Raw genomic sequence first — 23,472 nt, forward strand, 5'->3', positions numbered from 1 at the left:
AAGCGCTACACTACTAATGGAGTATTCAAACATTACGGGAGTCTTTTTCCTATTCATCTGCATTAATTTACATTTATCTATATTTAGAGTTAGCTGCCATTCTTTACACCAGTCACAAATCCTGTTCAAGACATTTTGTATCCTCCTACAGTCACTCAATGACGACACCTTCCCGTACACCACAGCATCATCAGCAAACAGCCGCACATTGCTATCCACCCTATCCAGAAGATCATTTATGTAGATAGAAAAAAAAAAAAAAAAAACAGCGGACCTACCACACTTCCCTGGGGCACTCCAGATGATACCCTCACCTCTGATGAACACTCACCATCGAGGACAACGTACTGGGTTCTATTACTTAAGAAGTCTTCGAGCCACTCACATACTTGGAACCCAATCCCATATGCTCGTACCTTAGTTAAGAGTCTGCAGTGGGGCACCGAGTCAAACGCTTTCCGGAACTCAAGGAATATGGCATCCGCCTGATACCCTTCATCCATGGTTCGCAAGATGTGATGTGAAAAAAGGGAGAGTTTCGTTTCGCAGCAGCGATGCTTTCTAAAGCCGTGCTGATGCATGGACAGCAACTTCTCTGTTTCAAGGAAATGCATTATATTCGAACTGAGAATATGTTCGAGAATCCAGCAACAAACCGATGTTTAACGGATTCGTGATATTCACGGTACAGTAGTGAAGTGGTTGTACGGAAAAATCCCCACTTCATCGCTGTCTCGGAGACGCTGTGTCCCACCGCTCGTGCGCCGACCACAACACCACGTTCAAACTCACTTGAATCTTGATAACCTGCCATTGTAGCAGCAGCAACCGATCTAGCAACTGCGCCAGAAACTTGTTGTCTTATACAGTCGTCGCCGACCGCAGTGCCGTATGTTGCCTGTTTACATATCTCTCTATTTCAATATGCATGTCTATACCAGTTTCTTTGGCGCTTCATTGTAAAATGACCGGTGTAGTTACATACAGTAGGCCTTCTTCAGACTGACTGCGCTGTAAAGATTATAACAGTGCATGGTATTTAAGGAAGTCGGTCTTGCATAAAATGTACAAAGATTAAACTAAAGAAGGCGTGATGTTTTACCCATTTGCTGGAACTGGCGATATGTTGGGCAGCTGCTCGTCGTGAAGACGATAACTGGCGGTAGTACCTGCCCTTCCACGTGTTAAATAGTGCTCGAAAGCGCACCAGTGTGCTGCGTTACGTCAGCTGCTGCCAGTGCGACCTTACTTTACGTAAAAATATTTATGACATGCAGATCAAGTAAATAACTAACAGAAGAGTTATATGTATATCATTATACAAGTGCTGCTGTTTAAATAAATAGTGCACTCAATCCGTCTTCAGGCCACGAGTAGCCTACCGGAACCATCCGACCGCCGTGTCATCCTCAGTATAGGATGCGGATAGGAGGGGAATGGGGTCAACACACCGCCCTCCCGGTCGTGATGATAGTATTCTTGACCGGAGCCGCTACTATTCGGTCGAGTAGCTCCTCAATTGGCATCACGAGGCTGAGTGCACCCCGAAAAATGGCAACAGCGCATGGCGGCCTGGATGGGCACCCATCCAAGTGCCGACCACGCCCGACAGCGCTTAACTTCGGTGATCTCAAGGGAACCGGTGTATCCACTGTGGCAAGGCCATTGCCAAATAAATAGTGCAGCTCATTAAAAATTGTTTAAATAGAAGTGCACCAATACGAGAAGTTGTGCGAACGTTGAACGCCAGCTGGTGGTGCTTCTTGGTAGTTCAAGGCGACGCCATTTACATGGAAATGCCGATGTGTTGCCCGTTACTTGTCAAAGACAATTCTGTAGCACTCTGTTGCCTAGGCGACAATGTGCAGTGCCTATTGGCGTCCGAAGTTGTACTTAGGTTACTGTCGGACAAGAAGAAACGACGCACCATGAACGAATTATCCGAAAGGGACGGGAAAAGGTAGACGTGGTGTACGTGTACTACCAAAACAAATGATTATAGTTGCAGAAAAACTGGGTGTTCTGTTGAAGAGCGAGATCGTCACAAACTGTCCAAGTCAATAACGCGTTGGTCCACCTCAGGTTCTTATGCAAGCAGATATTCGGCTCTGCATCATTTGTTAGTTTTTGGATGTCGACCTGAGCCATATTGTGCCAAATTCTCTACCTGTGCATAAAGCTCCAAACTTTCTCTGTTATGGAGGGAGATCCGGCCACTTTGCTGGCCGAGGTGGGGTTTGGCATAGAGATGGGGGATCCGCTCCTGAACTGATTCATAGAGTTGAATCTTTCAAAGGAGTGAACAATCAGTGATTCGGAAAAAAAGAATGGTAGCTCCAAACGTTTCACACAGCAGAGAGAGAGAGAGACAGAGAGAGAGAGAGAGCATATCAGCGGGGCCTCTGCTGGTCAGAGCACAGTGCACGCCACACAACACAGCCAGCGCCGGCCTCTGCCCTGCTTCTGCCTTGGCTGCCTGCATTGGGCAGTGCCCCATTGGATTTTGTGTTTCACATATGCCGTGCCGTCTCTGTGCTTCCTCTGCCGCGTGCAGTGTCTGGCGCAGCTTAACTTAGCATCGCACTCCGTCGGCGATCGTTTCAGTCGCACGTCCTGCCCTCTGGGCAGTTGATGCGAGCAACAGGACAGAGAGCCTCCTAGCGGAGAACATAAGAACTACTTGCAACAACCTGCTCGCAAGAGAACGGATGATTTGTCTCGGAGCGGGTGACTGGTGGCCGTTCACCACTCCCCACACCCTCGGAACTCGCCCGCTCAACGCTCACCCCACCGTTCTCGACTCTAGCCAGAGCGTTGAGCAAAGCAACTCAGGTGTCACTCTGGTCTCTGCGGTCTTAGCTCATGCAGCAATACAGCTCGCGGCTCGACCAGCTTGACTCAGCGCCTCTGCATCGGAGTTCGTCTAGACTGGATATTGTTCTTCGTACTATTACCGATATGTGTATTACATAATTATGTTATGTATACATCATTTGTTTTTATTTTATTTTTATTTGTTTAAACTGATCAGATGAGGTTCCTGACGACTCCTCTTACTATAGGATTTTTTATTATGGACACTCGAATTTACACTTTAATTATGAGCGAACCAACAAACGTATCGCAAAATGTGATACACCAATATTTTCCTTCTTTTATTCTGTGTAAGGCTATATGCAGCACTTTGGTCTTACAGTCAAATTTATATTTTTTTTCTAATTATAGTACGGATTTTGCGATTTTGGGCGTCTTCGGAAGGAAACGTTCACTTCAAAAATACACTCCTGGAAATTGAAATAAGAACACCGTGAATTCATTGTCCCAGGAAGGGGAAACTTTATTGACACATTCCTGGGGTCAGATACATCACATGATCACACTGACAGAACCACAGGCACATAGACACAGGCAACAGAGCATGCACAATGTCGGCACTAGTACAGTGTATATCCACCTTTCGCAGCAATGCAGGCTGCTATTCTCCCATGGAGACGATCGTAGAGATGCTGGATGTAGTCCTGTGGAACGGCTTGCCATGCCATTTCCACCTGGCGCCTCAGTTGGACCAGCGTTCGTGCTGGACGTGCAGACCGCGTGAGACGACGCTTCATCCAGTCCCAAACATGCTCAATGGGGGACAGATCCGGAGATCTTGCTGGCCAGGGTAGTTGACTTACACCTTCTAGAGCACGTTGGGTGGCACAGGATACATGCGGACGTGCATTGTCCTGTTGGAACAGCAAGTTCCCTTGCCGGTCTAGGAATGGTAGAACGATGGGTTCGATGACGGTTTGGATGTACCGTGCACTATTCAGTGTCCCCTCGACGATCACCAGTGGTGTACGGCCAGTGTAGGAGATCGCTCCCCACACCGTGATGCCGGGTGTTGGCCCTGTGTGCCTCGGTCGTATGCAGTCCTGATTGTGGCGCTCACCTGCACGGCGCCAAACACGCATACGACCATCATTGGCACCAAGGCAGAAGCGACTCTCATCGCTGAAGACGACACGTCTCCATTCGTCCCTCCATTCACGCGACACCACTGGAGGCGGGCTGCACGATGTTGGGGCGTGAGTTTGCGAGTGAAACAGGAAAGGAAATGACTAGTGGTGCTATCTTTTTCATACACTGTATTGTAGTTTGTGGATTATGTTTATAGCTGCAGATATAGACGAGTGGTAAATACGGCAGAAACTTATTGATGGCCCAAATAACAGCAATACACTAAGTATTCTAGGTAATTTTCGGTGTTCAAGAAAAGTGATTTCTATTTTCATTCGATGTCTGTATACTAGATATTTTTCAAACAGAAGTTTTCAGTAGTGGATATGTTACGCCATCGAAGTTCTCAGTGCAAGCAATGTGATCTTTGGTTGCTAGTAGGTCTTCGTCGCTGTAGCGTACTAACGAAAGCTAGGGAGTTCGGACGTTGGTCATGCTACTGAGCTTGAAGATACTGAGAATGGTGAATTTTGGAAATATGATATGGTAAAGATTAATTGGGGAAATGAAGATACTGTTGTTGCTGCGCTGCTTGCTTGCGCGTAATTTATGATGTGTTTGGAGAATAGAAAATTTTAGTCGAATATTTCTTTGCCGGTTTCGGTAGTTAGTTTCATTGTTCATAGATGATAAAAGTCCGAGTCACCAGTTCACATGGTTTTCTCTCGGTAGATATTGATTTACCACTCCTTTACCATTTCAATAATTAATTCCACAGCAGAATCATTTTTTAATAAGAATTAATTTTCGTAAAGATCATAGTAAGCACGAGTTTCATAATTCACAGTACGGTTTTTAAAAAACGGTACTCTCGTTTCAGTCATTCAGCAAACTCAAACTCTACACCGTCTGCTCGCAAAGTTTTATTTCTCTGGTTAGATGTGTTGCCGATTAACAATGTGCGGAACACATTTGCTTAGAATGGAAGCAATATCTGAAACTTCCTGGCAGATTAAAACTGTGTGCCGGACCGAGACTCGAACTTGGGACCTTATCCTCTCGCGGGCAAGTGCTCTACCATCTCTTTTTTTTTTTTTTTTAATGGAACTAAAAAAAAAACAAGTGCCACCGCCACTTTTAATCCTAGAACAAAAAAATCTGGGCCACTTCAGGCGTTGGCTCCTGACTAAACCTATCCCAGAGAGCTGCCTATATACCAGGGGAAATATGGGAAATCAAGGTTAGGGCTATCCTTACAAACAAAACAAAATCTTCCTTTTTTTCTGAATTTTTTTTGTTTTATATATATATATATATATATATATATATATATATATATATATATATATATATATATATTATTTTTTATTTATTTTTTTGTGTGTGTGTAATTGATCAGAGGCCTTCTGCGCCCCGCTGGTAATATGTTGAGTCACGTCTTCTCGAAATTGATGTGTTCCGTTCAATTGTTCAGAAATGTTCATTGGTTCAAACAGGAAACCTTCTTCTCTCTTCGCTTAACACATTCCAGCTGCGAGGCGGCTCGTGGAAAGCACTCCCAAGGAAGTTCGAGAAAAATTGTCTGTATTTTGGGTGACGGACAACGACATAATGACGGTCATTGAGGTACGTCCAAAAATCGAGTACAGAGTCTACAGTTTGTCCAAACAAGTAGTGAATGGCATGTCCGCGAATCCAATTCACAGCATTGGTCTTTGGCCGAGGAAAATATTCACGTTCCGGAAATAATAATGAAAGGGGAGTAATCCGATCCGGAATGTCCCGCGTTAGAAAAGCCACAATACGTCGAACCAAGTGCCAAACCTCCGCCGCCGGTCCGCAAACAAACCGATGTTCATCATTGTCTGGCACTCCACACGTGGAGCATAGAGGTGATTGGGCGAGGTGGATACGATGAAGGCGAAATTGGTTGATTTGCTTACCATTGACAGTTAGGTACCAGACAGATTGAACATTCGTGTCAAGGTAACAGGCGAACACCGCGCGCCATACATGAAGCCAGTCAACCTGGGGGAACTTTTGTTCAATCGGGTTAGGTGGACGACCTAATTGGAGGACATTGTATACTGCCTTTGTCTTGAGTAAAAGCTGTCTTGGTAAGGTGAGGCGTAGATAACTGAGTTCCAGAAAGAAGTACCGGATATAATGGAACTGGGCCGGAACATCCGATATCATCACTGGGGCTGACAGTGAGACCGGCGAGTATGCCGACAGGAGGAGACCAGTGAGGCTCGTTGGGCAACGTGTCCATACCGTCATCTGGGAGCTGATAAATAGGGCGCGAGCTCTATCCGGCACGTGAAACAGACCTATCCCACCTCGTTCACGGGGAAGAGTAAGGGTTGTATAGTTAACTTTGAACAACATCTCAGAGCTGACGAAAGTTGCCATCGCTGCCAACATGCGACGTGCCACAGTAAGCGGGAAAGGTAGAACTTGCGCTACATGGGGAACTCGGGATGCGATATATGTATTGACATATCGAGCTCGTTGGAGAATATCTAGGGATCGAAGGCGATGGTCCATAAGACCTGCTCTGATCATTAAAAGGAGGCGTCGGCAGTTGATGGTGGCTGAACGCCGGAGATCAGATGAAAAATCTATTCCCAAGCAACGAATGGTATCAACGATGGTGAGAGGTGTAACGCACTCCACGGGAAGTCCCGTGCCAATGAACATAACTTGTGACTTACGTACGTTTAAAGAGCTACCCGACGCCTCACCATAAGTCGCTACCCACGTCAAAACAGCTCGAACTTCGTCGGCGTTACGTAAACAGATGACTACATCGTCAGCATAGGCCGTGCAACAGAATCGGTAGCGACCTATGGACAACCCTACCAAACGTTGTCTTAGTCCACATAGCAAGGATTCCAAGGAAAAGGCGTACAAAATTGCTGATAGAGGGCAACCTTGACGTACAGATCGACCTATTGTTATCGGTGGAGTGAGTCTGCCATTGTACATAATCCTGGATGAGGCATCCCGCAGAAGGCGCATCACTACTGTGATAACGGCGACTGGGAAACCCGTATGGTGGAGAACGGCCGTAAGGAACGAATGGTCAACCCTATCAAAAGCTTGACTAAAGTCCAAAGACGCAAGTGCCCCAGAGAGGCGTTGTGCCTGGGTAACGGCGATCATATCCCTGTAGCGGCATAAAGCCGTGCGAATATTATGATCTCCTCCCAAAGATGCTTGGTCTGGCGACACAACATATCGGGCAACGTTTTTAAGGCGTGCTGCCAAAAGGCGAGTGAAGATTTTCATATCACTGTTAAGGAGGGTGAGGGGCCGATAATCACTGATATTGTTGCCACCGTGCGGTTTATGTACAGGAATAATAATTCCTTCCATGAAAGCGTCCGGCACGGGTACTTCCGGGGACATCAGTTCCCGACAGATGGAGGTGAAGGTGGACTCTAACAAATCACGGAAGGTGCGATAAAATTCGAGGGGAAGACCGTCGGGTCCTGGGGAGCGATTGATGGTTCCTGCCCGGATCGCATCGCGGACTTCCTCACCAGTCACCTCCGACATCAAGTCAATCGCCGCATCTCCTGGGATACCACCGAAGTTGAGCTGTGAGACTTCCTCGATCAACTCTGGGGAATGTGGAATTGCGGCGTAGAGCTGCCGGTAGTGGGCGTGAAGCACATTCCCTATTGCAGATTGGGTTACGTAGCGACGCCCTTCTTGATCCGTTAGGACGTGAATCAATTTTCGGCGTCGATTTTGTCGTTCTTGGATGATATGGTACATCGACGGATGTTCATGAGGCATGCGATCAGCAGTACGAGATCGTACTATCGCTCCTTCCAAATGCCGTCGCATGAAATTGGAGATTTGGGCCTTAGCTTGGTTCATCCTTGTATGGCGCTCAGGGGAGGCTGGCATCGTGGAGCATTCTCGTAGGATCCTGTAGTTAAAGTCCACAGTGCTCTTCCTCCAGGCGACAACATCTTTGCCATACCGGATTAAAGTTTTTCGAAGAGCAGGTTTTGCACACTGGATCCACCAGGATATGGTAGACGGATACGTGGGTCGGCGTCTATTACATGTAATCCAAGTGTCTTCTATTAGAAGTCGACAGTCAGGTGAATTAAGAAGTGCCGTGTTCAGTTTCCATAAACCACGTCCGTGCCATACTGCCTGTCGTGTGAGAACAACATCACAGAAGTAAGCTTCATGGTCTGAGAAAGCAACAGGCCAGATTTCAGCCTGTCGAGTGTGTTGAATTAGGGATCGCGAGATGTAGATGCGATCCATTCGGCTAGAGGAGTGCGCAGTGTAGTACGTAAAGCCCAAAAGATCACCGTGAACATGTCTCCACGTGTCGACAAATTGTAGCCGCGTGACGACTGTTTCCAGAGCTGCGCATGGTGAGTGACGCGGCAATTGATCCTGAGGTCGCTGGGTGCAGTTGAAGTCTCCACCCATGACCCAGTCATCGTGTGGTCCCACAAAAAGGGGTGTGACTTCATTCGCGAAGAAGGCATTGCGTTCACGACGGTAGCTGGAGCCCGACGGCGCATAAATGTTGACGATGCGTACACCAAAGAGAGTAAGGGCCATACCTCTGCCGCTGGGGAGGTATAGGACATCTTCGGCAGGAAGACCTTCGCGTAAGATGATGGCAACACCACTACCGGTGTCCGAAGCGGGAGAAAGATGCACCGTGAAGCCATGTGGTGGTGAAAAATCGGCGACATGCACTTCCTGAAAAAGCGCAATATCTATGTCCGCATCATAAATCATATCGCGGAGCAGCGCTAGTTTGTGGGGCGCACGAATGGTCGCGAGGTTAATCGTTGCGACACGATAATGCTGGTGTTGGAGTCCCACAGGCACAGGTGGGGCTTCTTCTTCAGGAGCGAGAGGTCGTCGATCTTGCCGGTCCGCTGAAGAGGCTGCTATTGTGGAGAGTTTGCGGGCGCGGGCGCAACCGATGGGGGTGCCCCATCATCAGCAGCGTCCACCCCAGTCCCTTCGATCTCCACGTCGTCTGCCCAGGAGACTGATACTGCGGTAGGGCATCGGCTGTGCACGTCATCCACGTGGAGAGGAGACGTAGTATTCGTCTCATCGGATAGGCTCTCTTCAACGTCGACCTGTGGGGGCGACGGCGTCAGTAAGGAGGGGTGTTCGTTGCCAGTGGTCGCCTGTGGCGGGTCTTTCGCATCAGACTTTTGGTCATCAAAGAGCGGTTTGTCGTCCATCTTCGGGTCTGCATCCCTGGTATCCATCCGTAGAATGGATTCATCAGGGGGTGTACGGCTACGTTTCTTTCTCTTTCGTGTCGACCCTTGTTTTCGAACAGGTCGTTCAGAGTCCGATTGCGGGTGGTTTTCGTCTGACTCCGGACCAGTCTGAAGGAAAGCAGAAGTAGGTACCACTCCCGGATCAACGTCCATCTCAGTAGCATTTTCAGTCACGGTGCAGCGATGATTCGGCAGGTTAGGATCTAGCGTCTGGGGCACCTCAGAAGGAATCTCAGGAGCGGTTGCATCTACCTGATCAGACGACGTCAACGGAGCAGGAAGACTCTGTGTAGACGTGCTACCTTCCTGGGCAACCTTAGCGTATGTGACAGGGATCTGAGTCATCACTGCTGGGGACGCTTCCTCGCCGACCGGCGTCTGGATCAGGCGGCGTCGCATGCAGGCGGATCGGACGTGGCCTTCTTGTCCACAACCCGCACATGTTCGGGGTTGGCCGTCGTACATGACAATGGCTCGCACCCCGCCAATGGTCAGGTATGATGGAATATGTTTTTTCAGTTCAATTTTGACCTGACGCACACCATTAAGGACATGGTAGGTCGTGAAGGTTTGCCATTTTTCCTCTACGTAACCGATGACGTTACCGTATGGTTGTAACGCAGAGACAACTTCGTCCTTCGGCACTTCAAAAGGTAGTTCAAACACCCTAATCGTGCGTTGACCGTACTCGGCGAGTTCAAGTGTTACAGCTCCGACGTGACCATCAGAGTATTTGAACTTAAGTCCATTGGCATGGCGGCGAATAACATCTTCACACACCTCGGTGTTTGTCATTTTAATATAAACGACACTACTCGTGATCGAAAAATGGATTCCGATAACGTGGTTAGGATCTAAACGAACTTCTTCACGTATGAACGTTTCAACTTCATGTGCACGAGGTCGCGCATGTTCAGCTGGGAAGGAAACTTTAAGGGTCGCACGGCGGTAAGCGCTCGACATGTTGTTCACGGTGGACGGACACAAGCCTTAAAGCTACGACGCGGAAGTAAACAAAACCCCTGCAGCGGAGCACTGGCCGGCGCGCGGGGCCGTCCGCACGCTGCCACGGCTGAGAGCCGACTGGCCATCTGAGCTACCGGAGCACGACTCAAGCCCCGTCCTCACAGCTTTACGTCTGCCAGTATCTCGTCTCCTACCTTCCAAACTTTACAGAAGCTCTCCTGCGAACCTTGGAGAAGTAGCACTCCTGAAAGAAAGGATATTGCGGAAACATGGCTTAGCCACAGCCTGGGGGACGTTTCCAGAATGAGATTTTCGCTCTGCAGCGGAGTGTGCGCTGATATGAAACTTCCTTGGAAGGTAGGAGACGAGGTACTGGGAGAAGTAAAGCTGTGAGGAGGGGCGGTGAGTCGTGCTTCGGTAGCCCAGTTGGTAGAGCACTTGCCCGCGAAAGGTAAAGGTCCCGAGTTCGAGTCTCGGTGCAGCACAAAGTTTTAATCTGCCAGGAAGTTTCATATCAGAGCACATTCTGGTGCAGAGTGAAAATCTCATTCTGGAAACAATATCTGTTTAGAATAGTTGCATCTCCTAGCATTGCACTGCGGAAAGCTTTCTTTCTATTTAGCTGATTTACTGCTGGACTACATATTTATGTTCATGACTTCGGGCGGTACCGACTTTTCGTTTCCACAGGTAAGCCATGAAAATCTGTTAGGGTCAGTTACATTACGGTCAAGATAATAAGATCGCTCATTACTGGAGAAGAATTCCGCTTTATGCGAGACACCTTTGCCGTTTTGTTTTCACCCAGACATGAATCAGCGCTCTTTGTGCTATCATCAGTGGGTTTGTTTATTTTCCTTTTGTAAAACTGTCACATGCTAACCTTTAAAGAAACTTTTGCTACGAATTACTTATATTTTTGAAATGAACCATTATTGCCAAGTGTTTTTACATTTGTTTGGATACTGTACTGAGTTAAGACATGTATCACTGAGACGAGGCATTCCTCAACATGTAGGAATTTTGCGGAAGAAAAATAATCAAACTCACTGAAGATAACAAAAAGCGTTGAAACATGCCTGGGTGAAAATAAAACAAAAAAGTTGTCTTGCATAAGGCGGAATTCCTCTCCAATTTTATTAGCAAGCGCTCAAAATTAGTACCTAAATTAAAATAAAAGATGAAAAAAGTTGTAATTGTTATATTAGAAAAATGTAAAATACAAAATCGTAAATTATGAAAATTCATACAGTTTGTGTATTCTGCATTGTGTATTAAACCGGGGACCTAGGAACGACGGAGAGGCTTCGTACCGCCGTAGCCCTCAGTGGTTCACAACCCCACAACAGGCCACAGCAGTCCACCCACCCCACCGCCGCCCCACACCGAACCCAGGGTTATTGTGCCGTTCGGCCCCCAGTGGACCCCCAGGGAACGTCTCACACCAGACGAGTGTAACCCCAAATTTTTGCGTAATTATGGTGTACGCATACGTGCAGACAGTGTTTGCGCAGCAATGGCCGACATAGTGTAACTGAGGCGGAATAAGGGGAACCAACTCGCATTCGCCGAGGCAGAAGGAAAACCGCCTTAAGAACCATCCACAGGCTGGCCGGCTCACCGGACCTCGACACCAATCAGCTGGGCGGATTCGTGCCGGGTACCAGGCGCTCCTTCCTGCTCGGGAAGCAGCGCGTTAGACCACGCGGCTATCCGGACGGGATTAAAACAGTTTAATAAAGAGCGTCAGCTAGTTAAAATTTTAGGAACAGAGGTTTCCGAAACATAGAATCATAAATGGGCTTGTGTAATGTAGGAGTAGTTTCTGTCGAGAAAAGGGATTCAGTACTAAATTTCTTTATAGTAAAAATTTCCATTTTTTTACTTAGTACGCTGCAACGCACGAAATTTCGTAATACTTACAACACTTGTAATCGTCAGAACAGTGTCTGTTCCGTCAGACATGCATGCACGTCTGGGAAACATTGTAATGTCACTTACAGGCACTGTGAAAACACAGAAATTGTAATAAGTAAATAATTAACTATATCAGAACTTATATTCAGCTTACATTATAGATGAATGTGCCAAACAGCGCTGAAGTGGACAAAATTTCGTGCAGGTTGGGGCACTTCCCTCGTATTTTTTAGTGAGAAAAACTAAAAATTGCCATTGCTTTCATTTGTGTCACTTTTCTTTTTGGGGTTCTATATGGAAACATTTCCTTGCATATACCTTACAATCGCAGCGCCAGACTTGCACCTGATAGCAAAAATTTGATCTTATTTTTTCCAGCGTTAATGAATTCCGCATTAACAAATTAACACATGTCCCAAGTTTCGCTGCCATATGATAATTACAGCGCACACTGGACCTCTCTAAGCAGCTGCACGTCAGTTACACTGAAGAGCCAAAGAAACTGCTACACTGGCCTAATATCGCGTAGGGCCCCCGCGAGCACGCAGAAGTGCCGCAGCACGACGTGGCATGGACTCGACAAACGTCTCAAGTAATGCTGGAGGGAACTGACACCATGAATCCTGCAGGGCTGTCTATAAATCCGTAAGAATACTAGAGGGTGGAGATCTGTTCTGAACAGCAGGTTGGAAGGCAACCCAGATATGCTCAATAATGTTTATGTCTGGGGAGTTTGGTGGCCAGCGGAAGTGTTTAAACTCAGAAGAATGTTGCTGGAACCACTGTGTAGCAATTCTGGACGACTGGATTGTCTTGTTGTCCTGCTGGAATTGCCCAAGTCCGTTGAATGCACAATGGACATGAATGGATGCAGCTGATCAGACAGGATACTGACTTAAGTCTCACCTATCAGAGTCGTATCTAGGCGTATCAGGGGTCCCATATCACTCTAACTGGCACACGCCCCATACCATTACAGAGCCTCCACCAGCTTGAACAGTCCCCTGCTGACATGCAGGCTCCATGGATTCATGAGGTTGTCTCCATACCCGTACATGTCCATCAGCTCGATACAATCTGAAACAAGACTCGCCCAACATATTTTCAGTCATCAACAGTCGAATGTCGGTGTTAACGGGCCCAGGCGAGGCATAAAGCTTTGTGTCGTGCAGTCATCGAAAGCCCATATCGATGATGTTTCGCTGAACGGTTCGCACTGTGACACTTGTTGATGAGCCAGCATTGAAATCTGCAGCAATTTTCGGAAAGGTAGCACTACGGTCACGTTGAACGGTTCTCTTCTGTCGTCGTTGGTCCCGTTCTTACAAGATCTTTTCCCGGTTACGACGATGTTGGAGATTTGATGTTTCACCGGATTCCTGATATTCACGGTACACTCGTGAAATGGTCGTAAGGGAAAATCCCCACCTCGCTAGCTCGGAGATGCTGTGTGCCATCGCTCGTGCGCAGACAATAATACCGCTTTCAAAGTCACCTGAATCTTGATAAGCCGCCATTTTAGCAGCAGTAACCGATCTAACAACAGCACCAGACACCTGTTGTCTTATTTGGGCGTTGCCGACTGCAGAGCTGTATTACTGCCTGTTTACATACGCCTGTATTTGAATACCGGTACGCATGCCTATACCAGTATCTTTGGCGCTTCAGTGTAAACCACCCCGCACTTCTGAACGGCGACACGGAACAGCTACACCGTGTTGGAAAGCGACCTCGTCCATGGTGTGGCGGTAGACTTGTCTGCCATTAACTCGCGTGAATAGAACTGTTGTCTTGGTTTAGATCCGGTGAAGTGCAAAACTCACATCTTTTTTCTGCAGTAACATACAATGTGTCCAGGGCATCCACAGTGAAAACAGACCGGCGTTTTAGCCTCTCTCCTCCAATTCTCTGTTCTTCTTCAGGGCGCTCAATTTGGCGTAGGAGTTCGTTGAATCTGCTATGATTGGCTGTTGGGTTGTCGTTTAACGACTGTTTCGTACGTGCGAGTTGGCAGAGCCCGTTCTTCTTGGTGCATTCTACTGTTGGGGAGGGATTGGTCCTTGAGACCTGTATACGTCTTCTTCAACCTTTTCTGTTGCCTCGGCATTCATGGTTGCTGCCTCTGGTGTACTCCAGTCATGCGCGTGGCCAGTGTTCGGCGAGAGCTCCGAATTTTTAGCAATTTCTGAGCGAAAAAGTTGTGGGGCTATAGTACTTGTTTCTGCATAGATAGTTAAAGGTGAGATCCTACACTCAGCGACATAAAACTAATTTGGGGGCTGTAGTTTTGGCGTGAGACGTTTCCTCGTGACAGAGGCATGGAACGATGTGAAAAAAAGGGCTAAAGAGGGGGCAACATATAACGCAGCTCCTGGTCTACTGTCACTAAAATATTCTGCGCAAAAATCTCTAAAAATAAAATTAAAAAGAACGAAACGCCACGGAGGAATTTTTACGAATGGGATGGAAATCGATGGATGAGATGTGATATATAGGTACAGACAAACAAATGATTACAGTTTCATAAAGTGAGCAAGTCAATAAATCGTTGGTCCACCTCTGGCCATTATGCGAGCAGTAATTCGGTTTGCCATTGATTGACGGAGTTATTGGATGCCGAACATTCTAAAATAGGTATAGATCGGTGACCTCGCTGGGCAAGGTAGGGTTTGGCAAGCACGAAACCAGCGGAACTCATCACTGAAGACAGCACTACTCCAGTCAATGAGATTCCATGCCGACGACTAGTCTGCAGACGCCCCGGACTGTGTTGGGGTACCAAGCTGCTTGTCGCCCGCCATACGGCCCAACAACTATGATTGGTGGTCTGAGTTACCATTTTGTTCATAGCAGGACCACTGTGGTTGTCATCCGCGGCACAGTGGTACGTCGATGATTATCTACGTCCCGTTTTATTGCCCATCGTGGCAAGCTATCTTGGGCTCACATTTTAGCAAGATAATGACCGCCCGCAGGAGGCGAGAGTTTCTACTGCTAGGCTCCGTGCTTGCCAAGCCCCACCTCGGCCAGTAAAGTGGCCGGATCTCTCCCTAACTGACAACGCTTGGAGCTCTATGGACAGGGAGAGATTTTGGCACCATACGGCTCAGGTTGACATCCAAAAACTCTATCAAATGATGCAGAGCCGAATATCTGCTTGCATGAGAACCACAGGTGGACCAAAGCGTTTGGTCAGTTTGTGACGATCTCGCTCTTCAACAAAACACAGTGTCTTGAAAGGAGGATATAAGATGAACATCAACAAAAGCAAAACAAGGATAATGGAATGTAGTCGAATTAAGTTGGGTGATGCTGAGGGAATTAGATTAGGAAATGAGACGCTTAAAGTACTAAAGGAGTTTTTCTATTTGGGGAGCAAAATAACTGATGATGTTCGAAGTAGAGAGGATATAAAATGTAGACTGGCAATGGCGAGGAAAGCGTTCCTGAAGAAGAGAAATTTGTTAACATCGAGTATAGATTTAAATGTCAGGAAGCCGTTTCTGGAATTATTTGTATGGAGTGTAGCCATGTATGTAAGTGAAACGTGGTCGATAAATAGTTTAGACAAGAAGAGAGTAGGTTTCGAAATGTGGTGCTACGGAAGAATGCTGGAGATGGGTAGATCACATAACTAATGAGGAGGTATTGAACAGAATTGGGGAGAAGAGGAGTTTGTGGCACAACTTGACTAGAAGAAGGGATCGCTTGGTAGGACATATTCTGGGGCATCAAGGGATCACCAATTTAGTACTGGAGGGGAGCGTGGAGGGTAAAAATCGTATAGGGAGATCAAGAGGTGAATACACCAAGCAGATTCAGAAGGCTGTATGTTGCGGTAGGTACTGGGAAATGAAGAAGCTTGCACAGGATAGAGTAGCATGGAGAGCTGCATCAAACCAGTCTCTGGACTGAAGACCACAACAACATTCTGAAACTACACTCCTGGAAATGGAAAAAAGAACACATTGACACCGGTGTGTCAGACCCACCATACTTGCTCCGGACACTGCGAGAGGGCTGTACAAGCAATGATCACACGCACGGCACAGCGGACACACCAGGAACCGCGGTGTTGGCCGTCGAATGGCGCTAGCTGCGCAGCATTTGTGCACCGCCGCCGTCAGTGTCAGCCAGTTTGCCGTGGCATACGGAGCTCCATCGCAGTCTTTAACACTGGTAGCATGCCGCGACAGCGTGGACGTGAACCATATGTGCAGTTGACGGACTTTGAGCTAGGGCATATAGTGGGCATGCGGGAGGCCGGGTGGACGTACCGCCGAATTGCTCAACACGTGGGGCGTGAGGTCTCCACAGTACATCGATGTTGTCGCCAGTGGTCGGCGGAAGGTGCACGTGCCCGTCGACCTGGGAGCGGACCGCAGCGACGCACGGATGCACGCCAAGACCGTAGGATCCTACGCAGTGCATCACAAACCTTCAATCAACCAACAAGGAAGACTGGAAGCACGTAAAGTTTTAGAACTGTATGGCAGACCTCAGCTTTTCAAACTTTTAAAATTGTTGCATCACAAAATTACAGCAACTTAGCATGAACGTTTGTTGCTCACTGTCCCAATTGCATTACCAAGCAGGGTCCCTTCCTTTTCCGGAATGAACCCGAGTGTCGTTGAAATTCAGACGCCAGCATTAAAGTACAATCATTCCATTTCACTACTTTAATTTCAAAGTTCAGTTAAAGTATTCATAGCTGGCTACATTACTTAGATTACACAAGCACAAATTAAGAGTGCGAGTTTTGTTACCATATTTTAGCTTACCTGTGACTGCAGCTCAGCTTGGTACATACTAAATTTTACTATTGTTAATTGTTCAGAATCATTTAATTCAAGTTCAAAGCTATATCTCTTATTTCTACATTGCGTAGATTCAAGTAGCTTTTGAAATGATTGTTGAGGTAGTCCAAGACTAACCGTATTTTACTGAATTTCGATGTGCTTCAGAAAGAAAGCTCACTATTAACTTCAGTCACTAAATTAACTTTCGATTTTCCGGTTTTATTAATTCTTTTGCTAAATTAAGTCAGAGTGTAGCGAAATTTATTACTTCTGACAAACCTTCAGTTTTCACACTACACATGTCAACCTTCAGTTGCCACGCTTCTAGTGCTAATTATATGTGTAATAACCTTTCTTTTTCAGTTACTATAGTAATTGTCCTTAGGACTGGTGACCGTAATTTCCCCCAAATCTCAAATATCTAATTACCGCTAGTTAATTGTTAACGTAACGGCCGCACATTTACTTTCTTTATTAACTTTACCCCTTTTCAAAATTAATTTCCACCAGTTTCATTTGCATTTTTCCTTTCATTGAGATGTAACCCTTTCCTCCCTCTTTACCGACAAATTAACTTCGGTGACGATTGCTTTTCCCAAATTTCCATTAGGTACACACAGTTTAATTTTTCACTGTCATTAAGGTCGATAAGTGAGGGGTAGGTTACAAGTGCTATAATATGGTTTATATATGTGCAAAAAGCAAACATCCAGAGGTCGAATTTACACAGTGGTTCCAGGTGGTGTGAAATGCAATGGCCGGCCGCGGTGGTCTCGCGGTTCTAGGCGCGCAGTCCGGAACCGTGCGACTGCTACGGTCGCAGGTTCGAATCCTGCCTCGGGCATGGATGTGTGTGATGTCCTTAGGTTAGTTAGGTTTAAGTAGTTCTAAGTTCTAGGGGACTGATGACCACAGCAGTTGAGTCCCATAGTGCTCAGAGCCATTTGAACCATTTTTGAAATGCAATGTCACACATTTTTTGGGAGGAATAGTTTGCTCTAAAGGAGCATGATTTTTATCTGGAGACGAGGAATCAAGCAAAAACAAGTTATATGGACCAGCGATTGGCCCAAACCACTGCTCTTACCATAGCTGTAGTTTTCTTATGCCGCTATTCCATTCTTGCTTTCTGTGACATAAATATATCCTACTGCCCTTGCGAGATCACAAACACGAGAAAGAGTCGTAGGGAGCAGAGCACCTTCAGCTTGTCGCAGCACAATAAATAACTTTCTAGCCGATTTACCATCAAGTTAAACAATTGGTATAATTGTATACTAATGTATTGAGGCATTGATTTTACTCGACTTTGACACAACTCTCTTAGTACCTCTAATTTCCTGGATTCCTTTTAAATGCATTTCTTCTCCAAACAAATTCCTTACTGAAGGATAGAATAATCATCTACAAATTTTCAGGTCGATTCCACAGTTTGCTGTGCATGTCAAGTGGACACTTCGTTTGAAATGTCTTTTCTTATGTCTTCCAATTCTATAGCACTGTTTCAAGTTATGCTACCGTCTACTACTTCCCTTGAAATCACTGTAATCTACGTCACACACAATTTGATTTGCATAACGTAGTAGGTAACTATCATGGACTTCCCATAAATTTTATCAAGAATCCTTGAAACGCGCGGAGATCAGTTTTTGTAAAAAGTGCTTCTTGTTCTCCCCTGAATATTTGTCCTTTTTCTTATGCAGAACACGGTCATACTGCTGTGGAATTATTCGAAATCTATTCATAGTTGCGTTATTCCTATGCTGTGGATGATCTTCCATGTACATAATTATGTTTAATACACGATCCTTGGACAACGATTGGCCTTTACTACGTTTCAATGGAGCCGAGATTTCTGGCTCCCTGCCCTACAAATATGATGAACTACATAGCTGGGACTCGTTTCGGTATCAGTTTCACTTGTTAAGCACATATTATCATTATTGAAATCGTTATTTATACCATCTGTACAGTCAAACCTATACGATGCCGCTCATCTCACTGAATCATCTTGCAGAAACCTTAATATTTCATCTGCCACTTCTTTCTCACTCTGCAAAAATCCCTGTGTTTCTTTCTGACGAATCATCAACTTCGTGAAGTGTTGTTGTAGATATATTACAATGTTTGTTTCTTTATTGATGCCATTGCTCTGCTTCATATCAGCACCACTAGCATTGTAACTCTATTGCGAGTTACTCGTTGACTAAGCAGTTCAGTTATGTTCCATAGCCTCATGTTGTGCTCGCAGCTGGAGACCTCCAGTCCCACCCCTGTTGTCATTGGCAGTCAATATAGTGGTTCCATGATAGACAATATGTGAGGAGTCGAATGCCACAAACATCATTGGCCTTTTGCCACCCCGCACTCAAAGGGGTCGTCGTAAGTATAGTAAAACTTTTCGTCCTCCACCTCCAAGACAACTCACCATCCTCGACAATCCCAAGTTGGCCACTCCGTGACCCCACATGCCCAATGGTGGAGAAGCATACCCCCTGTACCTCTCACTTCTATCTTCCAGTATTTATGCACTGTGCTATGAACGGATTTAAAACCGCACGTCACAGTGTAAGACATGAAAACTATGACCAATTACCACCCCACACCCTCCTATCGACACCTCTTCATCTTTTGTTTAATCGTTATCGCTGATTAGCCCTTAGATTAATATAACTTTTGTACGCTCTTCCTTCCCTAATTGGTGCCATCATCTAGGCTAGACGTGGAAATACACGTTATTAGCATGACTTTCCTCGATTGGACAAATTGTTTTAGCCCTGTTTGACCTCTATACTAGGTTTATGTGTCAAGTACCACAAATTTTCAGAGGTTCTCATTGTTTCCATAAATTATGTAAACTTATGTAGTATCTGGCAGCAACGGTATTTGACTGTTGTCCACTAGTCACATTTTCTGCTCAGTCCTGAATTAAATTATCGCAGCTGTTTACGTAACTGTAAAAAATACGTACGAGGGGAAGGAATGGAGTAAAAATTCATGAATCGTAATGAGTTCGACAAAAGTTACAAAGTATACTCGCTTTTACCTAAGTATATAAGTCCCAGGCCTGTTCTTGTGTTCTTCCACTTTGTAGTACGCCATCTGCTCGCTGACGGATTGCACATCATGAACCCAGCCGCTTAATTTCGTGTGCAGCATGTCTCTCAGATGTTTCATGCTCTTAATCCATCCATGGCGTTGCAGATCATTTGAACGGATACCCTGAGACACACAGAAGGTGGTTCAAATTACTTACAATATTCAGAATTAGCAGCCAACTGTAAGTTACACGTGTAGGTGCGACTACTGCATAATGCTTAAATTAATGCCAGCTTGTGACTAGTCAGTTTTGTACAACATATTATAACATTAATGCAAAGTGGGTTGTATTGATGTCTTATCAAACACACGATTCTCGAGCTACAAAGTCAGTTGAGAGAGTGGCATTTATTTATACACAATGGAGTCGAACTAATGTGACCACCACCTACATTCGACATTAACACATACTAGCAATGGATGTGTATGGGTAGTTATAGATAAACTTTCCCTAAACAGATTATAAATGGATCTAATGGATACGTTCGTCATACGCCCCGCACTGATTTCTGCCGTTATTTCACGCAGTGCTGGTTGTCTGTTAGCAGTGACAGCTGTAGTCAAACGCCGCTGCTCTCGATCATCAACTGAAGGGTGTCAGCCACTGCATTGTCCGTGGTGAGAGGAAATCCCTGAAATTTGCTATTCTCGGCACAGTCTTTATACTGTAGGCAGCAGGATACTGAATTCTCTGACGATTTCCGAAATGAAATTGCCCGTGCATCTAGCTCCAACTACTATTCCGCGTACAAAGCCTGTTAATTGCCGTGGTGCGATCATAACCACGTCAGAAGTGAATCAACTGAGTACAGTTGGCAGCTGCGCCAATGCACTGCCCTTCCACGCCTTGTGCACGCGACATTACCACCATCAGTAAGTGAGCAGCACATCGTTACCCCGTGCCTTGTCACCTCAGTGTAATTTCGCAGAAGGAGCAGGAATACTGGAGTGTGAGGTAGGTAGTGGCTGGTCATGATGTCCACGGTGCATAAGCTTAAGTTTGCGCCCATTAAATTCTTCATGTGTGGATAGACATTCTCCAAGTTATTTCTGAACGATGAAGCCTTTAAAAAATCAACATAGGCTGTCAAATTCTATTACGCAAGGTGATCTTTATAGCAGACCGTAATCCCTGACCCCTCTCTCCCGCGTATTACCTACAGAGTAATAGACTCCAAATAAGCAGATTCTCAGATAGTGAGATAAAGGACGGTTTAGTAACATCTGGACCATTCCCTAAGAAATATGTGGCCACCAGGCTTAGGCTTGTACTGTAAGATCTGACAGGAAGTTTTCCAGCTGCTTTAGGAAGTTACGAGAAACTACGAACAAGAAAGGTACGGATGATTTTCTTGCCTATCCTTAACCGTTGCGACTGTGCTTGCTTTCCCTAATAACCGCACAAGGTAGAGGGGGTCCGATCTCTTGCAGTGAGTTAACATTGCAGTCAGAGCGGCGGAAATAGCGACAGTGTGAGCCATGTAAGCCAGTAAACAGACTAAGAAGACTGACCACGTAATCGTGGCTGTGTGTATCACTTTCTCATCCCGCGTACATATAACATAAAACACGAAAAGAATCTCCACTTACCATGTGCTCGAAAGCGAGGGGGACGAGCAGCTGAGAGAAATGTTTCACACCCAGTGAGAGCAGCTGCGCCGAGTCCCGCCAGTAGTCAGAGAGGTGCTCCAGGAAGACCGGTATCTCGGCCTGGAATTCTGGACAAGAAGACAGACGACAATGTGGTGAAAAAGTCAGTGGATCAGATTTCTATGCAAGCACAACATTCACTTTCTGCATTCACAAGGATAAAGAGGATATGAAAGTAGAATTTACTAAATATATATACACTGTCAGACTGCAGTCACACTACAGTATGGACACATTTTTCGAACGCAAGCTATACATGAGTAGCATATCTATGCCTGTAGCATTTGTTGATGGAAATGCCATCTCTATGTAAGCTTACTTCTAGCATTTTAAACACTGGCGTCACCAGCACTAAATTCCAGGGGGAGGGCGGGAGGGGGGGGGTAGTGGGGGGAGGGGAGGAAGGGGGACCGAATAGGCAGGGTTACATCACAAAAGACTCTAAATGGGAGATCTCCTTGAAGAAAGTACAAAAACTAGGAGCTAAAATCATTTTTTGGGGCGTTGCTAAGGTCTCAGACCATATAAACTGACGAAAAAAAAAAAAAAACGCAACACCAAGAAAGAATTGTGTGACATAAACGAAAGTAGGAGTGTTTCTATATCTTAATGATGGCGCCTATTTCAGTTTCGCGCCAGTCGCCTATGACGATACAAATTACATTTATTTAAATACACACTGTAACGGTTTGGATGGTCAGTTACCTTTGAGACTGGATGTGGCAGATTGACGTTAGTCAATAATATCTTCAAGGCGACAGACACGCTATTATCAACACCTCACAGCGTTTGTAATAGGGCTATGGGAACCTGGATGTTCCTTTGTGATATTGCAGAAAGACTTGACAGGTAGGTAGGTAGCCACTGTACGTGACTGCTGGCCACGGTGGGCACGAGAATGCACGGTCTCGAGAAGACTGGGCTCCGGACGACCACGTGGCTCTACCGAGAGGGAAAACCATCGTGTTCGGCAGATGGCTGAAGGAAAGTGAGCAGCAGTTGGAACAACGGAAACTCAATGACCTGTTACAAACTGGTTACTTCAAGGACAGCTCTGAGCAAAACTCCCTGTACTGTGCCCTATCCTCACCCCAAACCACCGCCATTTGCGACTTCGGTGGTGGAGATCTGTCATGTTTTCTGATGAGAGTTGGTTCTGCCTCGGTGCCAGTGACGGCCAGTCAGAGGCAGCTTCTCTGTGTGCTACACACATTCAGCCTACACCTGGAGTTATGGTAGGAGGTGCGATTTCGTATAACAGCAGGAACATCCTCGTGGTTATCACATGCCTCTGACGCAAATTTGTACATCAGTCTGATGACTCGACCTGTTGAACTGCCATTCACGAACAGCATCCTGAAGGGTGTTTTTCAACAGGATAACGCTCGCTGTAGTGACCCCAACATGCTCTACAGAGTGTCGACATGTCGCCTTGGGCTGTTCGACCATCAGATTTCCGATCGAGCACGTATGAGTCCTCGTCAGACGACGATTCCAGCGTCACCCACACCCAGCTTTAACCGTCCCTGCATTGAGTGAGCACGTGCAACAGGCACGAAACTCCATCCGACAAACTGAAATCTGGCACCTCTACAACACAACAGATGCTCGTTTGCATGCCTGCATTCTAAATTCCGGCAGTTACACGTTTACTAGTGTGCCAGCATTTCACATGTGGAATGGCTTTCGCCCTGCTTACATTAAGCTGAGATCTACCAGCGCTAATCATCTAAATATGGTACCTAGACATACACTCCTGGAAATTGAAATAAGAACACCGTGAATTCATTGTCCCAGGAAGGGGAAACTTTATTGAC

The 23,472-nt window shown here is 46.1% G+C and overlaps 1 protein-coding gene and 1 pseudogene across 1 annotated transcript in view; both read right to left on the reverse strand.

The window, feature by feature from the left end:
- Nucleotides 1–1,552: 1,552 nt before the first annotated feature.
- LOC126210997 (5S ribosomal RNA) lies at nucleotides 1,553–1,670 on the reverse strand (annotated as a pseudogene).
- An 18,278-nt stretch (nucleotides 1,671–19,948) lies between these two features.
- Nucleotides 19,949–23,472, reverse strand: part of LOC126209827 (uncharacterized) — a 69,394-nt gene continuing 65,870 nt past the window's right edge. Inside the window, exons 2-3 of the mRNA XM_049938959.1 lie at nucleotides 21,596–21,723; nucleotides 19,949–20,128 (exon numbers count right to left, since the gene is read on the reverse strand). Coding sequence (XP_049794916.1) covers nucleotides 19,949–20,128; nucleotides 21,596–21,723 — 308 coding nt within the window. The remainder of the gene's footprint in view (nucleotides 20,129–21,595; nucleotides 21,724–23,472) is intronic.

This window comes from Schistocerca nitens, chromosome 10 (genome assembly GCF_023898315.1).
Source record: "Schistocerca nitens isolate TAMUIC-IGC-003100 chromosome 10, iqSchNite1.1, whole genome shotgun sequence".
In the NCBI taxonomy this organism is placed as follows: Eukaryota; Metazoa; Arthropoda; class Insecta; order Orthoptera; family Acrididae; genus Schistocerca; species Schistocerca nitens.